The following is a 23,891-nucleotide window of genomic DNA, read 5'->3' on the forward strand; positions in this document are numbered from 1 at the left end:
CGTCACTGAAGTCCATTCCATCCTCATTATCAGATAAGTTGTTAGCATACTCTTCAAATTCCCTGTCAGTTAAATAGTGTCGGCGAGCCATGGTTGATCTAAAAAGGCCAAAATATATTCACAAAAATTAGCTTCCTATGTGGTAAATATTACCCGTTAATGCATGGTGTATTCGAATGAATACAAATGAAAATATCACATTATTCTAGAAATATACAAAAAAATCTGAAATATTTTGTAAAACTTTGCTTGACTAACCTTTATTCAATATAAAATGTTTTTTTGTAGAACCGGAAGATGTATTTTTTCATAGATATAGCACTGTGAACACGGAAAAACGTCACGACCGTTCAATGTCAGATTGGTATGAAAAGTATATTAGTCTATGTTTCAGTCATAAAAAAATAAAATAGAGTCATCTAGTGGTCAAACATTGAACTAAATTGAAACAGACTTTGATAATGATTTAAAGGTTTACGTCATCACTAAAACTGGGAAGATTTGGACAGAGATTTCATTTATTATTATGCTTTGTATTCGTATGAATATGAATTTATCTAGACATTTATTTAACTAGGTAGGTAGTTGTTATGATTTTATTACTGTATAATATTTTGTGCTAGTTCTAGTTTATTCTAGTAGTTGCAAATATTTTAATAAAAGACATCAATTAATATTAGAAACAATTTCCGCATTATCAAATTTTACTGGAACATTCTACGGAAATAATTTTTAAAGCACTGGCAATCTAGTTACATCAGTCAAAATTTATGGAGTTTTAACCACCTAAAAATGGCTACGATAGCTAGGCTTTTTCAAAAGCTTGCAATTACTCCAGCGACGTCATTAATTCCGAAATGTAGCATCAATAATGTTAGCATGATGTCGGTAAGATATTTACATAAGCCTGACATCATAAAACCCAAACCCGGCTTCGGCAAGAGTTACCGGAGAATTGTGCATTTTCCCGAGGCATATACTGTCAAACCACTAGAAGTGACTAATTTGGCTGGACGTGACCCCCTTACAGGTTAATTACATTAATACTTACATATTTTACAACTTTAAAAGTAGTAATGGTACAAGTCGGTTATATCATAGCCGATTTTGGCAAAATTCAAGAATGAAAACCTAACCTAAACTTAACTAACCCAACATAACAAATCGTCACTGTTCTGGCAGAAGACACTAATTCGAAAAAATGACATATTGAGTTAGTTATACCAAAATGTTCCTTATTTCAAACTTTACCGTCTGGAAACCTTCTTAATAAATAAACAGTCTTTATTTTAAAGTCATCCTTTTTACGATTACTTAATAAACTAACATGATAGACCATTTCAAATATTTTAACAACTTCAAAGTCAAATTACTCAAAACTAGTATTCTCCAGTTAGTGTGTTCTGCCAGAACAGAGACGAAATAATCCAGTATATCAGCTATTTTCAAAATGTATTTGCCTCTGGCTTCTCCATAACCGACTTCTACCGTAATAATTTAAAGCCAAAAATAAGTCTAAATTGATATTATAGTGATATATTTTCGGCTTCTGTGGTCGGGTGACTCATTGTGGGTCAAAGAATAAAACTTCACTTAACACTTCTTGCAGAGCCGAAGGTAGCCGATTATAGCGGAATGTCACTTCTAAAACCCGAAATGGCCACACACATGTCCGCTATGCGCTACGGTTGCCACGTGAGTTACCTACAAGTCAACTCTTGTTTTACCCGTCGGGTTTTAGAGAGAGACTCGTCGATAATCGGCTAACTTTGAGATTGTAGCGCATTGTCTCTGTCGGACGGCTTGTCTCGCATGCTGTGTGGGACGGGCATCAGAGATGTGTACATATCAGACAGGTGGGTGATTAGGAATAGTTACGCGGTCGACTCTTTGGCCACTCCTGCCATACATCAATATACTTTAATATGTCATCATAAGAATTTTAATACGTGGGTAAAGTTCTTCGTAACGGACCATTGAATTAACACAGGATCCCCCTAAAACCCGCCAAATCGAAGCTGGCAATGAAGAACTAGGGACCAAGAAGAGAGGAATGAGCTATGGAGAGGCCTAGGCAGTGGATCGACCCCGGCTGATAATCATAATGAAAACACTATTTAAATTTATACATTTACCAGAGTCTTTATTATATCATGAAGTGACTTGCTAAGGGTCTTTTGATAGTCACCAGTGGCGAACTCTATGCATATAGCAGTGATTCTACACGATACACGCCGGCGTGTGGGCCTACTGCGTCTGTGCAGTAGAGCGCAGTAGCAACCTCCCGGTAAAAAAACGAACTACGTTCTGTCAAAATAGTCGCTGGCTTGTGGCTTCTCAGAGAATGGAAAGTTTTGTGTGTAATCATCAAATCGCAGTAGCTGAATCGCCCGCTTTTAAATTCGCCAACAAACAGGTCGTAAAGAAGCTCAATGTAATTGACGCTTTACACACAATAAAATGGTCCAGGCCAATAAATTACAAAACGGCCATCCTAAGCAGTATGCAGTTAATATAGGTACCCAAGCAGTGAATCAACAATAAGCAGACTAAAAATGATGTTTATTACTATTTTAGTGTGAAATGTTACCTATCTAAATTCAAAAAATCACTGAAAGAGATATATGCATACACCTGTATAAACATTCGCAGGAAATTAGCGCGTTTGTAATCTTCATATCGTGGGGTTACTACCAAAAGTTGGTAAGTCTCCAAATCATGTTATGGAGTAATTGCAATTTGAAGTTTGACATGCCTTCTGATATCAGGCACAATGCTAATTTCTTTGTGCTTTATATGCATGATCTATATATTGGATCACCTTGAATTTTTTTTCTAACATACATATCAACATAATATATAGACACATAATCCGTTGTTAACTCTAAATACCTAAATTATCGACTTACCAACTTTTGGCAGCAGATATTATTTACCATCAAAAGTTATATTATTTTTTTTTATTCCTTAACACATTGATCGCCAACTAGTTTTACATAAAATAGTTAAAAAATGATTATTTGTTTCTAAGGTATTATTTGATAGGTTATGAAAGAATATAATGTTTTTTTTTCATTATGATGATTTTTTTACGTAAATATTGGTTTTTATGATGTGCCGGCCACATATGTCCGTCGCGGCGCCAACAAGTTAATTTATTCTATTGCGCCGGGCCGGCCATTTCGCCGGTCACCTATCCATATGTGTTGACGAGAGCATGGTGCCATTTCGCGGTCGAATTATATTTAGATTTAGATAGTATAATAAACAGAAAAGGCACAAATACGGAATAAAAGTTTTCAAATTGGGTAGTATAATACCTGGATACACATAAACTGGAAATATACGTATACATACCTTATAATCATTTTTGTAATTCTATTTTTTTATTATTTACATATTTTTTATAACTTACATTTTTATAATCTATTTAATTTATATTTTTATATCAATAAAAACACATTTAAGGAAAACATAAACATAAAGGAAAACTTTTTTTTTCATTATGTACATTCTTTAAATTAGTGAGCCTATATTTTGTGACTGGGAAGACATATTTTCAGGCCAAGTGGCAGTAATATACAGAAGGGCCATGCCGGTCATCGCGTATCGAAAAATGCACTGCGCGTGTGCCCGCCGGCGCTGTAGAACAACTCTAAGGCAGGTCTTCTTTGCCGGTCACCGGTGACCCCCATGGCCCCCTTAACGTAATCCAATGCCGGTCACCGGTGACCCCCATGGCGATCAACGTGTTAATCTGCCTTGCTCTGAATGTCTTGCCTTAAGCAACACATGCCCTGCCTACAGGTTCGGTATGTCACTACCAGTAGGGTTAGTAAACGATAATTAAATAATATCATAACAGTTTTTAATACAACTGAATTCCTCAATTTTTGTTGTTTCATATAGTTGTTGGAAAAATTCTCTTTCCAAGTAGAATTAGATTCAATTCAATAATAACTATGATGCAATATCGAAACCTAAACAAGCTCAACTTTTCAAATATGCACTCCATTGATTAAATTCAGGTCACGATATAGGTCCTTACCCGTTGGTTAAGCGAATTCTCACGGGACCCCGTCTGGGAACCACTCGCTTTGAGATTTACAAAGAATTAAAAACTTATACTTAATCGTAATTAACTTGCAAATAACTCTCCTCTCTGATTATAAAACACTCCGAAGTTGGTTCCAGCATAATCCCTGTAGGTGGGTGAATTTTGTTGGTATCAGTATGTACTTTAATAATCAAAAATAAATTTATATTTCAGGTCGAATGATAGCCAAAGGTATTGGAGGAGGCATAAAACACAAATACCATTGGGTAAAATGGATTCGGGATGGACCTTCAGAAGGTCCCCCACAAGAGGAATTAGTTATACAGGTAATTCATAAAATATCGCCGATATAATAAAGTATCCCCCTTCCCTGAAAGAATGGGCATATTATCATAAATACAGTAGAACCTCGATATAATGAACTAATGCCGGCAGGGGATGTCCATTAAAGCCAAAAGTCCTTTATATAAAAACACAACCAAAATCCTGTTTATTCGTCTTCGAATGATATATCCAGACACACTCGTTGTATCAGTGGCGAAGGGTGACTTTTGGAAACAGGTAGGCTGTGGAGAAAGCACACTTGTTAGATGTGTTTACGGGAAATAAGAAGATAATCCGACATAACCACTGATGAATAGGTAGGTACACAAAAACCGATGAAATTTCAAAAGCTCACTAATGGTATAAAATTAAGCAATTAATTTGAATTATGTATTTTCCTAAATATAAACGCAAGATACGCTCAAAATATATTGAAAATATCCGTTGTTGTGAATCTGTTCCATAACAATTTATAATTTAACCCGTAAACTAGACATTTTAAAATACTTCTATATTTAAAACACAGAATTAGATACAATATCAGATTTCAACTTACATAATTGGCTGAATAAATTGTCTTAGTTTATGAATAAACTAACTGATAAATAAAAATCACGAGATAAATTATTTATTATTTTTAACAACAATCAATATTTATATGTGATTGAATCCCTAGAAATTATTTTTTTAAATTATCTTATAAATTATTTTGAATAAATGTGCACTTACGTAAAATGTAAGCGCTCCTTAAATAGCTGACCAATTTATATGGGCCGCCGCAGACGTCTTGAAATTATGAGAAACAAACTTCATATAAAAAAAGTTTTCGATTCACGCGAACGTAATCCATACAATATGTGAAGCGAAATGAAATGTCGCTTATTTTTTTAAACCTTCGAGACATGCCATAAATGGTGCTTATTGAAATAGTGGAAAAGATCGTAAAATTATTATGACAATTATACGGTAGATGTCGTTGGGCATATTGAATATATTATTATGTGATTATATTATTTAATATGTCAATATAAAATTAATAAATATTTTTCTTAAGAAGGTAGGCTTTAAATAATCGCCTAGTATGGAGTCTTCGCCACTGCGTTGTATAGTGACATTAATGTTTCTCTCAACGCGCTTGCTTTCGGTAATCCTGCTTTGAAAAAAGAAGATTTATATGCACTTTGAAGTCTACTGTTTTTTTATAATCGACTCTAAAATTTCGAAAATGTAGGTAATATAGTTGAATTTCGTTATCTGACAAATAGTCCATAAATGTTATTAGATTATGATGCGCAGAACATTGTTTACAAGTGGCGACACTTGGATTTAAACATGAAAACATTAACAAGATGTTTTTATCAAATCTCACATTTGACCGGATATTTGGTCCGTTATATCTGAAGTCTGTTATATCGAGGTTCTACTGTAAATTAAAACATATCACGTTTGATTAAGTAGAAACATCAGTGAAATCCCAAAAATTGGAGTGTTTCCAGTCACTGCTACGCAAACCAAATAACTACAGTGAAACCCCGATTCTACAATTTTCAAGGTACCCTAAAGAAAGAACGGTATTTGCGAGATATATAATTTTTTTTTTTTTTAAAAAAACTCGTTTTTCTCCTGGATTATTTCGACGTCTTGAAATATTTTCAGTTTCTCAGCAGAGTTCTAGTTTTCTTCATGGGGGGTATTTTAGTTGCGACTTGTAAAAATTCAAGACAAACAAAGCGAGAATGCAGGGTAAACAAAGCAACGCGACTGAAAGGTCTGTATGTATCATAAACAATTCTATGAAAGCGAAATGAATAAATATTCAACAAAAACAGTCAATCGCGATAATATTTGTGACAGGACCATAATATTTAGACGATAGATCGAGGAAGACGATAAATCAGGGAACGGTTAATGCGTGATTATTTAAAATTGTTCTTATGGGTGTTTGGCGGGACTTTCAAAAATGAACGATCCATGCGGGAAAACGATTTATACGAGAACAGTAGATCGGGGTTCCACTGTACTTAATATATTTAAATTGAAGGATAAATATATATCTGTGAATAGAAACTAAATGTTTTGAGATATTTTTTTAAATCCATGTCAAAAGAAATATAAAAAATTCTCTTCGAAATATTTAAAAACTAAAAGCATTAATCATACGATTTTTATATTCAGTTTAATAATAATTTTTATAGTTATTTTATTTATTGATTCATTTAGTAATTAAATCGCTGAGACATTATTAGTTGAAATATATCGCCTCTTCTCTTCTAGAAGGGGATCCGTCGATCAGGTCGTCACTCCTATTCTGTTAAATAACTTTACAATTTTGCGTAGCTCTTCCGTCTTACCCACCGCCAGGACACCCTTCAATTCGTCGACATTCTCATAGATATCCGCAATTCGCAGCTGTACTCTGTGAAGTTCTTATTTAGGGAATTGTATTGCTATATTTACAATGTCCTCTAAAACGTGACATTCATCGCAGAGTTGCGATTCGCCTCTTCCCATGAGGACATCAAATTTTTTGCCCATTGTGTGCCCTGTTCTTAGCCTCAGTATTAACTTAAGCTCATTCCTCGTCAAAGGAGACTCTACAAACAATGGAGGTATTTAAATTGTTGTTTTTACAGCATATGAATGCTGTATTCATTACAACGCAATTTAAAGAACAGGATTGTTCTGGTCCATTTAGCAACAAAAAATCATTCTGCATTAAAAGGTCGATTTCGACAAAAATGGATATTCGACAAACCAATCCTATAGCGACGATAAGTTACCGATGCAAGGCGTCAGCAGACCATCATTTTATTTTTTTATTTACAAACAATGGTACCTAAGCAAAGATTTTAATCACATTCAATTATACTAAAAACATTCTGGAATTGCTATCAGTGGCGAATACTAGGCGATTATTTAAAGCCTACCTTCTTAAGAAAAATAATTTTATTTACCAATGATATTTCTGTCATATATATAGGAATGTAATATGTTTTATGAATTTGAATGGCAGGTAGAACAAATACAAACTACAGCGCATTTTGAAGTTTACCAATTTTCACAACCTATCAAATAGCACCATATAATGGCAACAATGCGTCTCACTTACAGTTGAAGAATGAGATTGGCAAGACAGTCAGCACTATTACGTGTAAACAGTTATTATCACAATAGTTTAATTTACACATTATTGGTGGCAGTAAATCCATAGGCGTGTGCTGGCGCTATTACAAAATAAATATGTTGTCTTTTTGGATTAAAGATTATGGAAGATGGCTGCCGAACAGCTCATATTGCTTTGGTGGCTATAGGCGATGAACTAAAATATATTTTAGCAACGGAAAATATGAAAGCCGGTGATATTATAAAGACATCTAGATATCTGCCTAGAATTACGGGTAAGTGTTTTTTTATTTTAGCTTAAAAGAATTGTGGTCATTTCAAAAATTATTGATATGCCATAATATTAATGATTCTCCAGCTAGACTCCTGAAACAAGTAAAATGACATTCATTTAATTTGTTATTAAAATTTGACAATTATCAGATATGCATGTTATCTGTTGCGTGCGCGCATTGTCTACTTATTTTTACTTTAGTGCTAACCGCTAATAATTAAATGTTTAATTAAATTTTAATGGTTTGTATTGTCTTGGGTTTCCTAAATTCCTTGTAGATTTAACGGTTGTGACATATGTGCCACACTCCTTCTCTATACACCCTTTTCCCAGAAAATTGAATTGTGGTTAAATTGACTTTGTGTTCCAGTCAGAGCAAATGAGGGAGATGCATATCCGCTTGGGGCGCTGCCTGTGGGGACACTGGTCAATTGCATCGAAAAGGATCCAGGTATATTTATAACATGAGCCTATTTTTTACTACTACGCCTACTTTAGGAGCAACGAGGAGATAAGAGAACGCACCAAGCAGCCTCTTATCACGCTACTTGGACCTGGCTCGTGCTGCGGATGCCAGAAGAGAACTTCAACCTGGCTTGCCTGTTCTTCAAGCCGACCGGATTCCGGCGTCCTGGAAGGCCGCTAAATACAATCTACAGAGCGTATACGGCGGTGCTACGGGATGCTGGTTTGGCCTGGAACGAAGCAAGAAGACTGGCGAGCGACAGGGATTCTTGGAGGCGCCGTGTGGTGTCCATATGCTCCAGTTAAGGGGCGGATATGGCAAAAGAAAGAAGAAGAAGATTTTTTTACCTTCAAATGAGCATTGATTCATACTGCCTTAAAATACAGCGAAACCCCGGTTTTACATTTTGGATAGGACTGACAAAAACAAAATGTAAACAGAGAGAAAACGTAAATGGGATTATTGACTCAAAAATCATACAAATTGGGACAGTGCATATGACAAGTACACTACTTCTCAAACTGGGGGGCGCGGCCCCCTAGGGGGCCCTAGAGCTCCTGGCAGGGAGCCGCAAAATATTTCAGTATTTCAATAAATATTTCCCAAAATAAAATGAAGATCAACAGTATAATTGGATAAGAACACATTTGCTAAATCCTTAAAATATGATCATATTACGTGGGCGCAGCTCAAGAAGAATTCATTGATCAGATAATTAATTCCCTCGCAGTCGAATTTAATGAACGAAGTCTTGCAGAATTTTGGATAAAGCGACAACACGAATATTCGTCAATTGCAAAAGCAGCATTGTTAATCATAATTCCTTTTGCGACAACACACCTATGCGAAACAGCATTATCATCATTACTGGTAATAAAAAATAAACACCGGTCGTGTCTTTTAATGGAGACTTTGGAGCAAACAGATGTTGATTTATTATGTAAAAATATGCAATCTCACCCCTCTCTTTAAATTGTTTTTGTTGGCTGTAAGTAGCTGTAATAAATTCAAAGTTAATTTTTTTTTAGTTTTTGCTTTACAAGCAAGTAAATGAAATGTTGTATTATTTTTAATAAAAATGCAACTATATAATAAATAATTAATGGTAAACAAAGTACTATTGGTCACTAATGACTAAAATTTATGGGAGCCTTGGATTTTTTTTCTGATTTCGGGGACTGCGGTGTGAAAAAGTTTGAGAAGCACTGGACTAGTATGTTAAAATATTGATGTATTATTTAAAAATGTTTTTTATTGTAGGAATGGGAGGGTTATACGTCCACGCGGCAGGAACAAGTGGGACGATACTAAGAAAGGCAGATGATCGAGTTATTATTCAGATGCCGTCGAAACACGAATTCAGTTTTAACCAGCATTGCGTAGCCACTGTTGGTAAGTACCTGATTGTAATGAGAATTTTCTAATCACCATAGCCATCATCGCAGCATAGAGTCTGTATTCTATAAACTGGCGTACACGTCACACGGACAGCATTGTGCCATCGCGTCGCGTTCAACTGTTGCAAGTTTTCAATGGGAGGGAACGAGATGGATGCTGAAGCGGGGGGAAACCGGCACGCCAACTTGTAGAAGACAGACTCTAATTGTGGTCACTGCAGGAAGTGAGACTTTCCTGATCATACATAGTGTACACATCTTGTTGGTTTGTGGTCAAGGATAAGTTTGGTCCACCGGTCGCCTAGGAGTGCTAAGCCAAATTATAATTTTATCGGTTATACAGTAACTACATACCCTACCAAAAACCACTTGTAACTTCCTCACAAAATAATCTTGCTGACACACTTTTGGGACATAAATAACTAATTTTCACCAAAATGTCTCTAATGCGTTTTGACTTGGCAACCTCAATATTTATATCAATATACCTATGCCTCCGAATGCCTCTCTGAGCTGAGTACATTTCTCTTGGTCATGTGTGTTGTGTAGTCACCACCATGTATAAAAATGAGAAACCCATTTACCATAGATGTAGAGTTTGAAGCCAGATTTGGTTTATGACTTAATGACAGTCATGCCATAAAACGTAAGGAATGAAAAGCCCTCTCAATGTCCACAAATATTAGCAATATTGAATGAAAAACAATGCATAATATTATGATAAGACTAATTACTGAAAACAGCATATTCTTTAATGTGTTTAAATTTATCCCATATTTCTCTACACTCGAGAATTGTACCTTTTTACAACCACACCCAGAAGGGAAGCCACTGTTTGTATTCCCTAGTTATCACATACTTCTGTAGAACTTAGCTATCCGTCTAGTCCCTAGGTCTACTTTTCGGACGTTTTCTATCGATTGGGTACCACTACTGTCGAACAAGATCTCTTGTCAACATGTTAAAACATCCTGTTTTTTACCGCACTTGGACTGCAATGACTTCCGGTTATCAACAAGTTGTCCACGTGTTAAAACTGTGAACTAACAAGCCCCTCCTATTTAGTTAATCGCACTTTGACTACAGCGCCTTCCAGTTATTGCCTAGATCTTCTTGTCGGACAGTAAATCACTGGATTTGTTATGTTTATCAACTGGAAATGGGTAGGACACAAAGCTCAAAGAAGAGACGATTGCTGGATAATTCTAGTTGTCCAAGAGGCAGAAATCATCTGAAGATTACCGGATCGGCCAAATAATATTTTTTGCGTAAATACATGGCAATAAACACACAGAACCAAGAAAACTGGCATCAGCTCGCAGAGGCCTTCGTTTAGCAATGTATAAATGATGACAATCTTGATTCATAGACGGCATCAGGATCACTTCAATTTAGTTATAATGTAATTGCGCTTGCTAATAATTTCTTAATTATTTTATTTCAGGTCGATTATCGAATGTATTACACGGAAAGACGCCGATCGGTTCTCCTCAACGGAACAGGTGGCTCGGAAACAGGCCGCGATCAGGTCTCTGGCAACGCAAAGATGGCAGACACGGCAGAAAAATACGACCACCAAGGCCAGTCAAGGAGATCTTTCATCCAAAGAGACCTAAGACAGTTCCGATCCATCTGACCATGTATGTTTAACTAAACAATTAATTATGTTATTATTAGATTCATTACTGATATGAAGTTTGCAATATCATTAACATTATGAAGCCATTTTATAATATTATATGTTCTGTAGTATGTGTGTTTATTAATAATGAATACAGGATAATAATTGTTTTTTTTTTTATCCATTTTCTTTGTTCCTGTCTGTTCCCTTGTCAGATTGAAAAGTACAATCAATACTAGGTATGGTTATTGTATCCCAAGAAAAGTGTCATTACCAGGGTATCGAAACCATGGCCGCCATATCCTGAAGTGGGCCCCAAGTCTAGGATCTTGGGTGGGCCCCCCTATCTATCGCTAAGTGTAAAGTCAGTGTGACACTTTACCGTAGTGTTTTCTAAATGGTGTACTCAGTAAAATTAAAGTGTATTTTAATGCATCCATTTGAATTACGGAATTTTCAAGTATCGACACACAGTTAAAAACTACATCACTAATATATACATGTGTCGCTGAGTTTCAAAACCCCCTATAACACTTTTTCATTGTTGAGAAAATCAATAAAAACTTTTTGAACTAAAAAGGTTTTTTAATGTTTCAGTAGTGTTATAGCGTGATTTGATAGACACATTGATTTTGTTTCATAAATGACAGTTAATCGTAGCGGATTTTGAAAGAGGCGATAAAATTTTCATGTAGAGATTTTAATAACGAATACAACGATATATATCTTAATTATTTCAAAAAAGTGTTATAGCTTATTTTGAAACTCAGCGACACACATCACATATATTTTAAAATAATAACATTGCAGCAAAATAGTGCCGCAGTTGACTTTTTTTTACTATTAAGGCTAATTTGTGATGTGTTTATCTCACTTATCTGGTCGACTTGCCACACCGAGCCCCTTCTGAGCTCGGGCCCCCAGAGTAGAGCACTATTAGCCGTCCCCTTGTAGGAGCCACGATCGAAACTTTGTAATATGACGAAAATGCAATATTTTCTTGAAAATCAATAAAAATTATATAAAACTAAATTTATAGAATCTTGCAGGATGACTATTCAACGAAATCTAAGGGTAAATTTCACGGTAAGTACATACATGTACTTTGTTAAGGCCTTATTGCAATTTCTACAGTTGTACTTGAATACGTGTATTAATTAAGGCTCTCTAGTACCAACAAGTAGTATTGCCTGTGGATACAAAGTACTGAGTCATTGCAGTAAAATTCAGAGCGTTGGAGCGGAGCTCGGAGCACTGGAGCAATGGGATTTTACCCGGAGCACTGAAAATTTGTAGTGTTCCACTGCTCCAGATGTTTTTTTATTATTAAATTTTCGTCCTAAAATCCAATGAAAATGCTAGTATATTTTGACACTAAATAAATAACCTCACTTTTTTGACAGAAGAGGCATATAATGAGAGACGATTTGCTGTCGGAAAATTTGTTTAATAGAATTAATAATGAAAATGACGATTATTTTAAAACTACTTTTATTTAACATTTGTATTAGTAGAAATAATACTTATTCAAACTTTTTACCCGGAGTGGAGCCGGAGCAAGTATTAGGTCCCAGAGCGAAGCAACTCAAAAAAGGGTCTGCTCCAACGCTCTGGTAAAATTGCATGAAGCAGACATTTTCAACAAAAACAGTGAAGCAATCTCGGCAGCTTCTATAATTTTAGGAATTAAGAACTTGCGAGTGTCAACACACCGTCATCAACCATTTTATATTGAATGCCATTGACCACATACATACATCATTATAAATAAAACACGCCAACGACTTACGTCGACAGATTTAAATATTTTGCTGTATTTTTTTGACTTGCTAGCCAGCCATTTTTGGAATAAAATAAATCCCTTAAAGCATATGGGTTTATTCGCAAGAATCAAATTTGACATAAGCGCCATGAAAAATAACAATGCTCGAAGTAGTAGATACGAAATCAGAGGTTTTAAAAGTGTTGAATTAATAATATTTTTTTCCTAACAAATTTTATAAACATTTTTGTAGTCGGTAGAATAAATTATAAGAATAAAAATAGTAGACCTCTAAATAAGAACCTCATATTATTGATATGCTGAATTTGTGAAGTGACACCTTTTCTTGAACCTATCATATTTAGGTTCAAATTCAATGCAAATATTTTTCAAAAAAAAATCTAATACTAAAAAACACGAAAGTGTAAACAAATATAATTTTATTCATTTTCATAAGCTAACATTACAAATTATAAGTTTAAAACATTCACAAGATGGCATGAAAGATTTCTGTTATTATTGCGTTTTTATTAAATTATAAAAAAATTACTCATAAAAGAAAGCAATTCAATGAATATTTGTCGAGGAACGTTTTTTTTTTTAAATTTAGTACACAACAATTATGATTTAAGAAACAATTATTATAATAGCATGTATTTGACGGCAGTACGTTTTGGTCGCCGCGGAGGATTTCGGAACATTAGTGTATAGAAAATTAATAATTGGTTCCTTAATTAGTGTATTGGTTTAACGGTATGCAATGTATTAGAATAACTATTATAAATTGTTTTTTTTTTATAATTTTATTTTCTTTTCTATTGATAGCTATTAATTGATAATTGATATTATTATATTGATAGATATTAATTGTTAACTTGATAATTATTATATTGAGGGTTTCTTATATCCATCGACCGTGTTAGTCTAGGATCAACGAGTTCAGGCAATACACAATTCATATAAATCTTGTCACTTGTGATGTGAAGAGTAATATTGTTTTTATTATTCAATGAAATAGGTTCTTACCTCAATATATGTTTTACTTGAGTTAAATAATTACTAATAAATGCCTAAGGTGATTCCATTCAATTCAACTCGGCATTAAATATATTAAATTCTAAAAGTTTTGTACTATTTCATTTGAGTCGTTTTATGCGATCCTGGTTTCGCCTTTCGACATTGTCAGGATGCGCACTCCTCAAATATACACTGACAACGAAAGCAGCTAATTCTCACTTAACAATAAATTAATACAATAAAGTAAGGTAAAAACTTTATCACCTACCTATTAAGTCAAAGTGCACAATGAAAAATTTAACAAACAATTAATTATGAATTGTTGAATTGTGGCAGTATGAAAAAAAAAGATTTTACCACAAACCATCTGAAAAATACATACATCATAAAACATATACGTGATTTTGTGCCCCAAAACACTTATTTTATTATTATTTTGACGATTAGGAAAATTATGACACATGTTTCAGTGGCCATTACTATGACAGCATTCGAAAACGTATTTTACTTTAAATTTTCTACAAATTTACTATTTGTGACATAAACCACTTAAGATCGATAATAAATAGACCTTGAAAAATAATATTATTTTGTTTCTATTGATAATGCCAATAAACATACTCCTGGATACGTTCCCTTTGAAAATAACAAAACATGGCGACCCAGGTACATAAAAACTGTATTAAGTACATGCAAAGTTTTTCAAATCGTTTAAAGCCCAACCAAGTAGGTATTTATCAAAATAATTAAAGTCCACCTATATTTTATCTAAACTGCTCAAGTCCAAAATATTTTTTTTTATAAATGTTGCACCGAACGAATACCTTTAGGACTTCTTTGTAGCCATCGTGGTTATAAGATTCAATTACGAGGGTGGGTCAATAATTCCTTAGAAAAAAGCATTAAAACAGTTTTTATTTTTGTATTTTTTTTTTATTTCTTAACATAACGTCACCGTTTTAGCAAAACCATCTATGTGTCACTTTTATCAAAAATGACTTTTAAATACCAAGTCATTCCTTATTTTTTTCTCTATAGGCCAGTAAAATGATCTATGTGTTGGGTAAACTCGCTCCGAAGTTATTTCAAAAAATAAAAAACAGCTATGTGTAAGGTTCAAAAACCACGGTTCACAAAAACAACTATGTGTATATTATAGTAACATATAGATCAGGGGGGGGCAAACTGTGGCCCGCCTGGTATTTTTTTGCGGCCCGCCACCATTAATTGTACTTCTGATTATGAATAACTTTTTTATCATTTTTAAAAAAATATTGACAATAGATTAAAATTTGAAGAATTTGTTGTTCCGTAAATGTATTATCTCAGTACGTCTTCCTCGCGTCTCGTCTCACACTATGTAACCACTATTTTCTAAGTTCAACATCGATTTCAATAGATATTGATAGTGTGCCGACAGAGCTACAACTTGAGATTATGGATCTGTTGTGTGACACTGATTTAAGAGAATTGAATCGTCGTGAAGAAATCTCCAAATTTGACAATGCCCTTAATTCAGATAAATTCGACCAACTTAAAGATTATGCAAGAAAAATGTTATATATATGTGAATAAACAATGTCGATCATGAACCTCAATAAAAATTCTTTGCGTTCAAATATCTCCGATGCCCATTCACAAGCAGTTTTGAGAATATCAACTACAAAATTAACACCTGAATTTAAAAAAAAATGTTCAAAAACAGTTTCATTCTTCTCATTATTTTTTTTAATGTTTATTTTTCGTGATAATAAATAGTGTATATCTAAAATGGTATTTTACTTGCGGCCCGCCGCTCATTTTCAATTCTTGAATTTGGCCCTCCATCCAAAAAGTTTGCCCCCCCTGATATAGATGGTATTTTGATATCGAGAGTGTAATGTTTTTTACAGTTTGGCTACACATAGTTTGTTTCTATGTTATATGCTATGCATTATGGTCTTGCACGACGGTTTGAAAGATGCTTTCTCAAAAAGAGAGACAGGAAATATTCAATAATTTCTGGAACATGCCTACATGGTCAATATGGTATAGGCGAGTGACATGACCCGGCTCACGGCTAGCTCAGTAATGCTACCGGGCCGTCACTGAGGAGACTAGTGATGAATTAGGAGGGTAGATCTCCTTTGTAGTATCACAACTTTTGAATTCCCAAATAAAACTCTCAGCTGGTGTGGTGCCGAATTTATTCAGGTTCTAGAGTTCACGGTTTCACAATAAAGTTAACTGTCATTGTTCCCATGATTAAATCTCATTAAAGTATCAGTAAACTATTTATTTGTTCACTATAGGATCTCTGTGAAATCTTTCACAAGTTTCCAAAAAGTCACACCTAACTCGGAGAATGTATACGCAGATATTCTTAGAATATTTTTATTTCATGAAATATTTTCCCATAAGAAAAATATAAATTATTCTTTAGTCACACAGTATTGGGTTTATAAAAAGAATATAATTTATTTTATTGTTGTTTATAAAGTTTATTTATGTTCACAGTATATTTACAAATATTTATTTGTGTTTACAAACTTGTTTACAAAAGGTTCGCTTAATGTTTACAAATTTATTTACTAAAATTTGTTTTTATGTTTACAAATTTATTTACTAAAATTTGTTTTTATAATTATGTTTACTTAATAAAGTTTCAAAAATTTATTTTATAATCCCGGAAAAGATTTGTAAAATTTATTATTACAAACTAAGTTTATTAATTTGTTTTTATAAAACAAATCCGATCGCGTAATTTATCCCGATTACGTCACCTCGTATGATGAGTAATGAAAAATAAAAATTACTCCGCGTGTGCGTCACTACCGGCAGATACGAGATATTCGCGCTATGTTTTAGCGGCATACGTCACTACCGACAGATACGTGGTGTTCGCGCTACGTTTAGCGGCACACGTCACTACCGACAGATACGAGGTATTCGCGTTACTTTTTGCCCGCCGATGGGGACTTATTGTAGGTAAATTTCACGAATGTTACTGAGAACCGTGTCTCGTACCCGCGGAAGGACTGCTGCTTTGTAGGAGATCGCTGGTGAGAAGTGTAGAAACTAATGATTTTACGGAAAAAGTGGCCGCCTTTTATACCCTTCGGATAGAGGTTTAACAGGAAATAGTCCGTAAGGGATAGCAGATCTATATCTTTCTCTCACGGGATAAATTTACGTATATCTCCCGTTCCTGGCAACTTTCTAATAGAGATATCTTCTACTTTAGTCGGGTTAAATTTACTCTACTTTATTTCCGCAAAATTAAGACTCAATAGGGGTGTTTTGAGCACCCTCTAGAACATGTCCCTTAAATACGCCGTTAGGATGACGTAAGCAAAATAGTTGATTTTATGTGATTTTTCGTGTTCAAACGAAGGGGAAAGTTTTTAGCTTTCCAACGAGGTATCGGAATAGGTATTCGTGTACCAGATAAGGGGATGGCAGTCTTTAAATTAAAAACGTCAAAACGAAAGGTTGACACCCACGTCCTGGTCCTTTCCACCACTCTTGGCCTTTTTAGGCCAATAGAATTTTACTAAGTTTTAATAAAACCGTTTGGTCCCGCAGAAACTTTCTCATTCGATATTTATCTTCCGGACGAATATTATTACGTAGAAACTCTATAATATTATACTTAACATTTCAACTTAAATATATAAATGCTTAATCCTAACAAGATGTTAATTACGAGCGACTACAAATTTATTTAATCTTTAATAGTGGCTTTTCCATAGTAATCTAAACGTAACCTTGAATCTATTTTTATCTTGCAACTCAACACAGCTGGGCCGTAAATTCGAGTCGAACGGAATTCAGTTAAAGTTCAAGGTCACACGTCAATTTGTATTTTTAGTTGCAGTATTTGATTCTTTTATTTACCCAAGATGCGATTAAGATTTATTATTGTTTATGGGTAGAAACCCATCTATACCAGAATCTTAAGTTTTTCCAATTGTTACTTTTACAATATTCATTATAGCCAGCGAGTTATAGCATTAATAAAATCTATAATTATAATTACGCGTCTATAAGTATAGGTACGCGTTTACAGTATTTTTATAACGGTAGTTAGCTTCTATCTTGTATTGATAAAATTAGTATTAAAATTCTTTACTCATAATTATACAGTATATAAATTTATAAATATTCAATTTTCTTTTCCAATTTTCATACACTTCCATTATTGCTATAAAAGTTATTGAAGCATGTACTTGCTAAATTTTACGTAAACAATCTCTCCCATAACTTATTTTCTAAGTTTAATGGAGATTTCCCGGAAATTATTTCCAAAATAGATCGAATTGAAATTTCACGACGTGACATTTCGAGGTCTGTGGTCACAGCGTTCCAATTACACTTGAGCAGTCTCGATTCTCTGAGGCGAATTTTTTTACGTAAAATTTTATTACATTTACAAAGAAAAGGTTAACAACATACATTTTACTTCCTATTACTAAACGATTACGCTACTGGTTACCTGTTCATGGTCTTTTTCGACTATTTCATTCTTACTCCTTCCATAGTTTAGAACCATGGGACTTATATATTCTGTTTGTACCTTGTCGTGAGGTTGTCGCACGGCTATTGAGAAGTAGAATTGACTACAAGGCTAGATTTGTATAGTTATGTCGTTAAACCATACTCTGCCACAAACACTAACTGAAGGTCGGCGTTTCTGCTCGTGTCACGAGAATTAATTTAAAAGTTGGATAAACAACTACAAACGTCTCGATGACAGTGGCCAATTGAAAGCAACAATGACAGGTAATAAGAATCTGACTGAAGATAAATAATTGGTAGTGCAACCAAAAATCAAAACGGAGAGATTTGTGGAAAAATGTTACATTATGGTTGGATCTAATTCCAAAGTTCCCAGCCATTATTGCAGAGAAAATACCTCCAGGGTGTATGTGGAATCGTGTTTCCGATCCAAAATACAAATGCATGATGAATATAAAAAATGGTCTCTGGAAAATGGTCATAAAGCAGCAGACTATACTCCAGTATATTTACCACCAAAAAATCAGTATCCACCAACCACGTAAAGATCAGTGTGCCATCACTGCCATAGTTATAAAATGAAGAATGTTTCAGAAATGGAATACAATAGCCACATTATTAAAAAAAAAAAGATGCTAGAAGACCAAAAATGAAATGAAGGAGAGTACCAGAAGTATTACTGGACGGTTAGTAATCACAATGGATCTCCAAAGTGTGCTGCTATGTCCAAAACACAGGCACAAATGTATTATAAACAAAAGCTGCAACTACACAATTTCACCATATACATTCTTCATAATGTATCTTTTTATGAATTTGTCTCATCTCATCGAAAGCAGGACAATACAATGAAATAATTCTAATATCGGATGGGTGTGGATATCAAAACCGAAATAAATTATTCGCTACTGCTCTAAGTTATATCTTTAGAGAGAAAAAACATCGAGATTCAACAGCTTTTTCTTGAAAAAGGCCACACCATGATAGAGGCCGATAGTGCACATGCCACCTAAGAAAAGTATTTTAAGCCTCCAATATATTCACCATCTGATTATATAGCACGTATGCGGCTAGCAAGACCAAAACAACCTTATAAAATTAATGTCATTGATTTTTAATTTTTAAGAATTATGGATAAGATTAAATCTGGATTAAGTTCAATCAGACCAGGAAAACGAATCGGAGATCCTGTTGTATATGATATTAAAATGTTACAGTATCTACCAGATGGAACAATCTTTTACAAACTCAACTTTATCAGTGCAACCGTTTGACTGCCTTTGTAATATATATAATGAATCATTGCCAATATCGCAGTCGAAATACATACATCTTCAGGAATTAAAAAGTGTAATAGAGAAAAATCACCACTATTTCTACGATAACCTAACATTTAAACCTGCTAATAGAAAGTAAACGAACTTATAAATATAATATCATCTCACTATTGCATTAATAATTAATAAAATGATATTGCAATTTATCACTAACGCACTATGTATATTTCAACTATTATTTATGTAACAGTTTTTCATGAATTTATTATTATTCACATTTTGATGAATAAATTAAGCTATGTGTATTTGGGCATTTTCGCCAAAGTTTGTACATGTTTGAAATTTGGGTAATATTATTTTTTCACTCAAATTAACCATTTTTATATAGCTAGCAGATTCCTTGTTCTATTGCTGAATTGGTGATAGCAATTTTTCAGCAAAATATTGATTAATACAATATTTATATCATTTTTATTATGAAATTGGGCATAATAAGTTTCCGTTCCGTGACTACGAAACTTAGCTTTTAAAACATGAATGAAACACTTTTTATCACTTAAAAGAGCTCTATTAGATTAAAAAAACCATACACTTCAAAATAAAACTACAAATAGTCAAAAAATATTATTGAATTTTAATTCTTGGGCACATTTCGTTCCCCTCCGTTACCCTATGTCTATAATGGCAGAGCATTTTTCCTTTAGTATTTGAAAAAACCAATCAATGTTCGTTCTGCTATTTTTTTAAAGACAATAATCACTTTTACTAAATTTTATTGGAAAAATAAATAAGTTTCGTTATTTAATAATCAAATGAAAAATAGTTAACGTTCAACTTTTTTGGGGACATTTTCGGAATGGAACGAAATGGTAACGGAGTGTAATTTGTAAAGCTTAAGTTACATGTTACCATAAAAACAAATTTTTGTTTTATGAAATTTATTTGAATTTTTTGATAGACAGATAAATATTCAACGTGCGTCAAAATAACAAAACAAATCAAACTTAATCACTAAAATAGACATATTTTATAATAAATTTCACAATACTTGTAAAATAAGGTAGGTAATAATTTTGACACACTATACATTACCATAACTTTATTTGGCATTTATATTATTTGTAACTCAGATAAAAAATATTTTTAAGCAAATTAACAATATATGAAAAAAAAAATCAGCAAGGGATTCAGACGCGAGTTCCTAGCGCGGCACGGAGTATATAACTTTTACGAAAATAATTATAGTCAAACTCGGTTATTACGATCTCTGACATAGCGAGATCTCGGATGTAATAACGAAACATTTGTTGACAATTGGTTTATGATTTTCGCCATACATTTAATTCTTTCACTGTTATAACGAGCAACTTATCGGATATACCGAGCTAAAATACTGTTAATGTGTCGACCGTTTTAAAACATTTCGACCCTAAGCAATAAAATCCGATTGGACAGGATGCCGCCGGGGTCGGATTACGTTTATGACACTAGTAAAGTGTCTAAGTACCTACCTTATTGGTGTTTCACCGACAATAATAAAAAAGTATCCACGCATATGGTTGAAAAATCCAAGGTTTGTGAAGTCCGTAGGTACCTACCAGCGTTAATTACAATAAACAACTTCTTTTGTAGTTTATGAATGCCATGCTCGTTTCGGGGATTTTTACGATGGTTTCCAAATTTTTTATTTTCGGCTTTTTGTGTAATGTGACATGCTCATTTAAAAATACCTATTCTCTGATATAACGAGTAACGCTTATAACAAGCAAATTCAGTCGGTCCCATCTTCCTCGTAATAACCAAGTTCGACTTTATGTTGTCTTGAAATTTAATTGTATTCATCAACATAAAATGTAGCTATACAGGTTGATTGTAATCAAGACGTACTTTTCTGACATTTCGTGAATACCTACAGTTCTAGGTATTAAATCTAATCGAGTACACATTTCTGTTAAACGTGACAAAAAAATACTTTTTCATACATTTTTATAAATTTCTATGCCTAAAATGTATGGAGAAGTTTTAAAATTTTGGTGGCGTATAACAGAAAGAGTATGACAGAGCCAGTGCCTGTCTCGCAATTATTTCAGTCTGGTGTTTTTTCTTTTCCTTCTGTTGTTTTTTTTTATCTCCATACTTTTATGTGCGCTATTTTTGCGTATTCAGACATATCACATACTTTTTTAATCTTTATTATATTATAGTCAGGTTATTTTTTATATTTTTTAATGAAAATATTTTTGTTTTTCATACGAACAGACAAAATAATTTTTTTTATAATCTATGAAGAACTAAACACACACTGTAAACCCAACTTTATGCATGCCATTTCGTTACTTTTACATTCCACATATACGTTACCACCAATATAGTTTCGGAGTGGAAGTAACGGATTCTGTTTCAGAAGTGTTTGAAGCCAAAATTTAGCTTAGTTTTATTGTTAAACCTGCGATATGTTTTATTATATCTGTAGTATGAAAGATAAGCTCCATATGTGTAGTATGTGAAATAGAAATATGTGTTTTCTTACCTTATAAATCGTGGTAACAGTAGTGGAACTTCTTAAATGACCAACCCAGAAAGCAACCTGTTCCGATAGCGATACCGACACACACCAACAATTTAAAGTGTACATGGCGATCAGTGTTATACAAAAATGTTGCTACATTAAAAAAAAACATATTTATAGTGAAAATTTTTCGCCTTCATGCTAAAATCGTGGTAACGGAATGTGGAGTTCCACTTTTTCAAATATCCTGGGACACACTTTAAACGTGATTTTTTTTCAATATTGGTACAAATTTACGAAAAAACTATATATTTTCCAAAAATATATAATGTAAGCTGTTGAAAACACTACGAATTTAATTTTACACACTCAAAATTAATGACGAAATCAGACTTTGTTTATTTGAATTTATGGGTGGGACATGGTAAAAACGCACTACCTTTCGATCTAAATAATCAATTAAAAATATATACAGGTCAGATAGTTGTATTTAACTGATTGAATAGAGTAAATTAATAAATTTGCATGTTAAAAGTACATAACTTTCCAACATTTTATAATATAATAACTATGAAAAAATCAATCAAAGTCATGGGACATGCCAAAAACGCAATGTACAAACTTTGGCGAAAATGCCCATTTACAAAACGGTCAAAACAACTTATGTGACATCACAAACTGTATTTTTATTATTTTTGTATTAAAAATAAAAGATTTTTGTAAACAAAATAATAATCTTAGACCATTTTCTGATTATAATAAAGCATTCTTCATAATTTTAATGTTTAAATGTAACATTATTTTTTTATTCAGTTTTATCCTTCTCCTGCACAATTTGAGAAAGTGCACATAGATGGTTTTGCTAAAACGGTGACGATAATCTCCTTGGAGCTCAATACACTTGGTTAGACGTTTCTCAATTTTTTTTAAACCGTCAGAAAAATAAGTTTTCGGAAGTTCCTCAAAATAAGCATTTGTCCGATCGATGACTTCTTCATTTGAAAAAAAACGTTGTCCACTTAGCCATTTTTTTAAGTTTGGGAAAAGGAAAAAGTCACTGGGGGCTAAATCTGGCGAATACGGTGGGTGGTCGACCAATTCGAACTTCAATTCTTCAATTTTAGCCATTGATCGTAAACATGTGTGAACACGGGCATTGTCCTGATGAAAGAGGATTTTTTTCCTGTTTAAATGAGGCCGTTTTTCTTCAATTTTGTTTTTAGCTGGTCCAATAAAGATGCATAATAATCCCCTGTTATTGTTTTTCCTTTTTCCAAATAGTCAACGAAAATAATTCCACGTGCATCCCAAAATACAGTAGCCATAACCTTACCAGCTGATTTTACGGTTTTCGCCTTCTTTGGACATGGTTCGCCTTTCGCAATCCACTGCTTTGACTGTTCTTTCGTCTCGGGAGTATAGTGGTGTATCCATGTTTCATCTACAGTCACAAAGCGACGAAAAAATTCATCCCGATTGCGTTGCATGAGCGACAACAGGGCTTTAGAGGCCACCACCCTATTGCGTTTATTGTCGACTGTGAGCAAACGCGGCACCCATCTTGCAG

At 33.6% G+C, this 23,891-nt stretch overlaps 1 protein-coding gene across 1 annotated transcript; it reads left to right on the top strand.

Annotated features, from left to right (window-relative positions):
* Nucleotides 1–754: 754 nt before the first annotated feature.
* Nucleotides 755–11,427, top strand: mRpL2 (mitochondrial ribosomal protein L2). Its single transcript, XM_085945959.1, has 6 exons — nt 755–1,030; nt 4,271–4,383; nt 7,644–7,779; nt 8,149–8,229; nt 9,505–9,636; nt 11,086–11,427. Exons 1-6 carry the CDS (start codon nt 793–795, stop codon nt 11,289–11,291), a joined length of 906 nt encoding a protein of 301 aa, XP_085802085.1. The 5' UTR covers nt 755–792; the 3' UTR covers nt 11,292–11,427.
* Nucleotides 11,428–23,891: the final 12,464 nt, after the last annotated feature.

The sequence above is a fragment of the Rhyacophila brunnea genome, unplaced genomic scaffold (assembly GCF_057557595.1).
Source record: "Rhyacophila brunnea isolate RB1 unplaced genomic scaffold, BYU_Rbru_1.0 scaffold_19, whole genome shotgun sequence".
In the NCBI taxonomy this organism is placed as follows: Eukaryota; Metazoa; Arthropoda; class Insecta; order Trichoptera; family Rhyacophilidae; genus Rhyacophila; species Rhyacophila brunnea.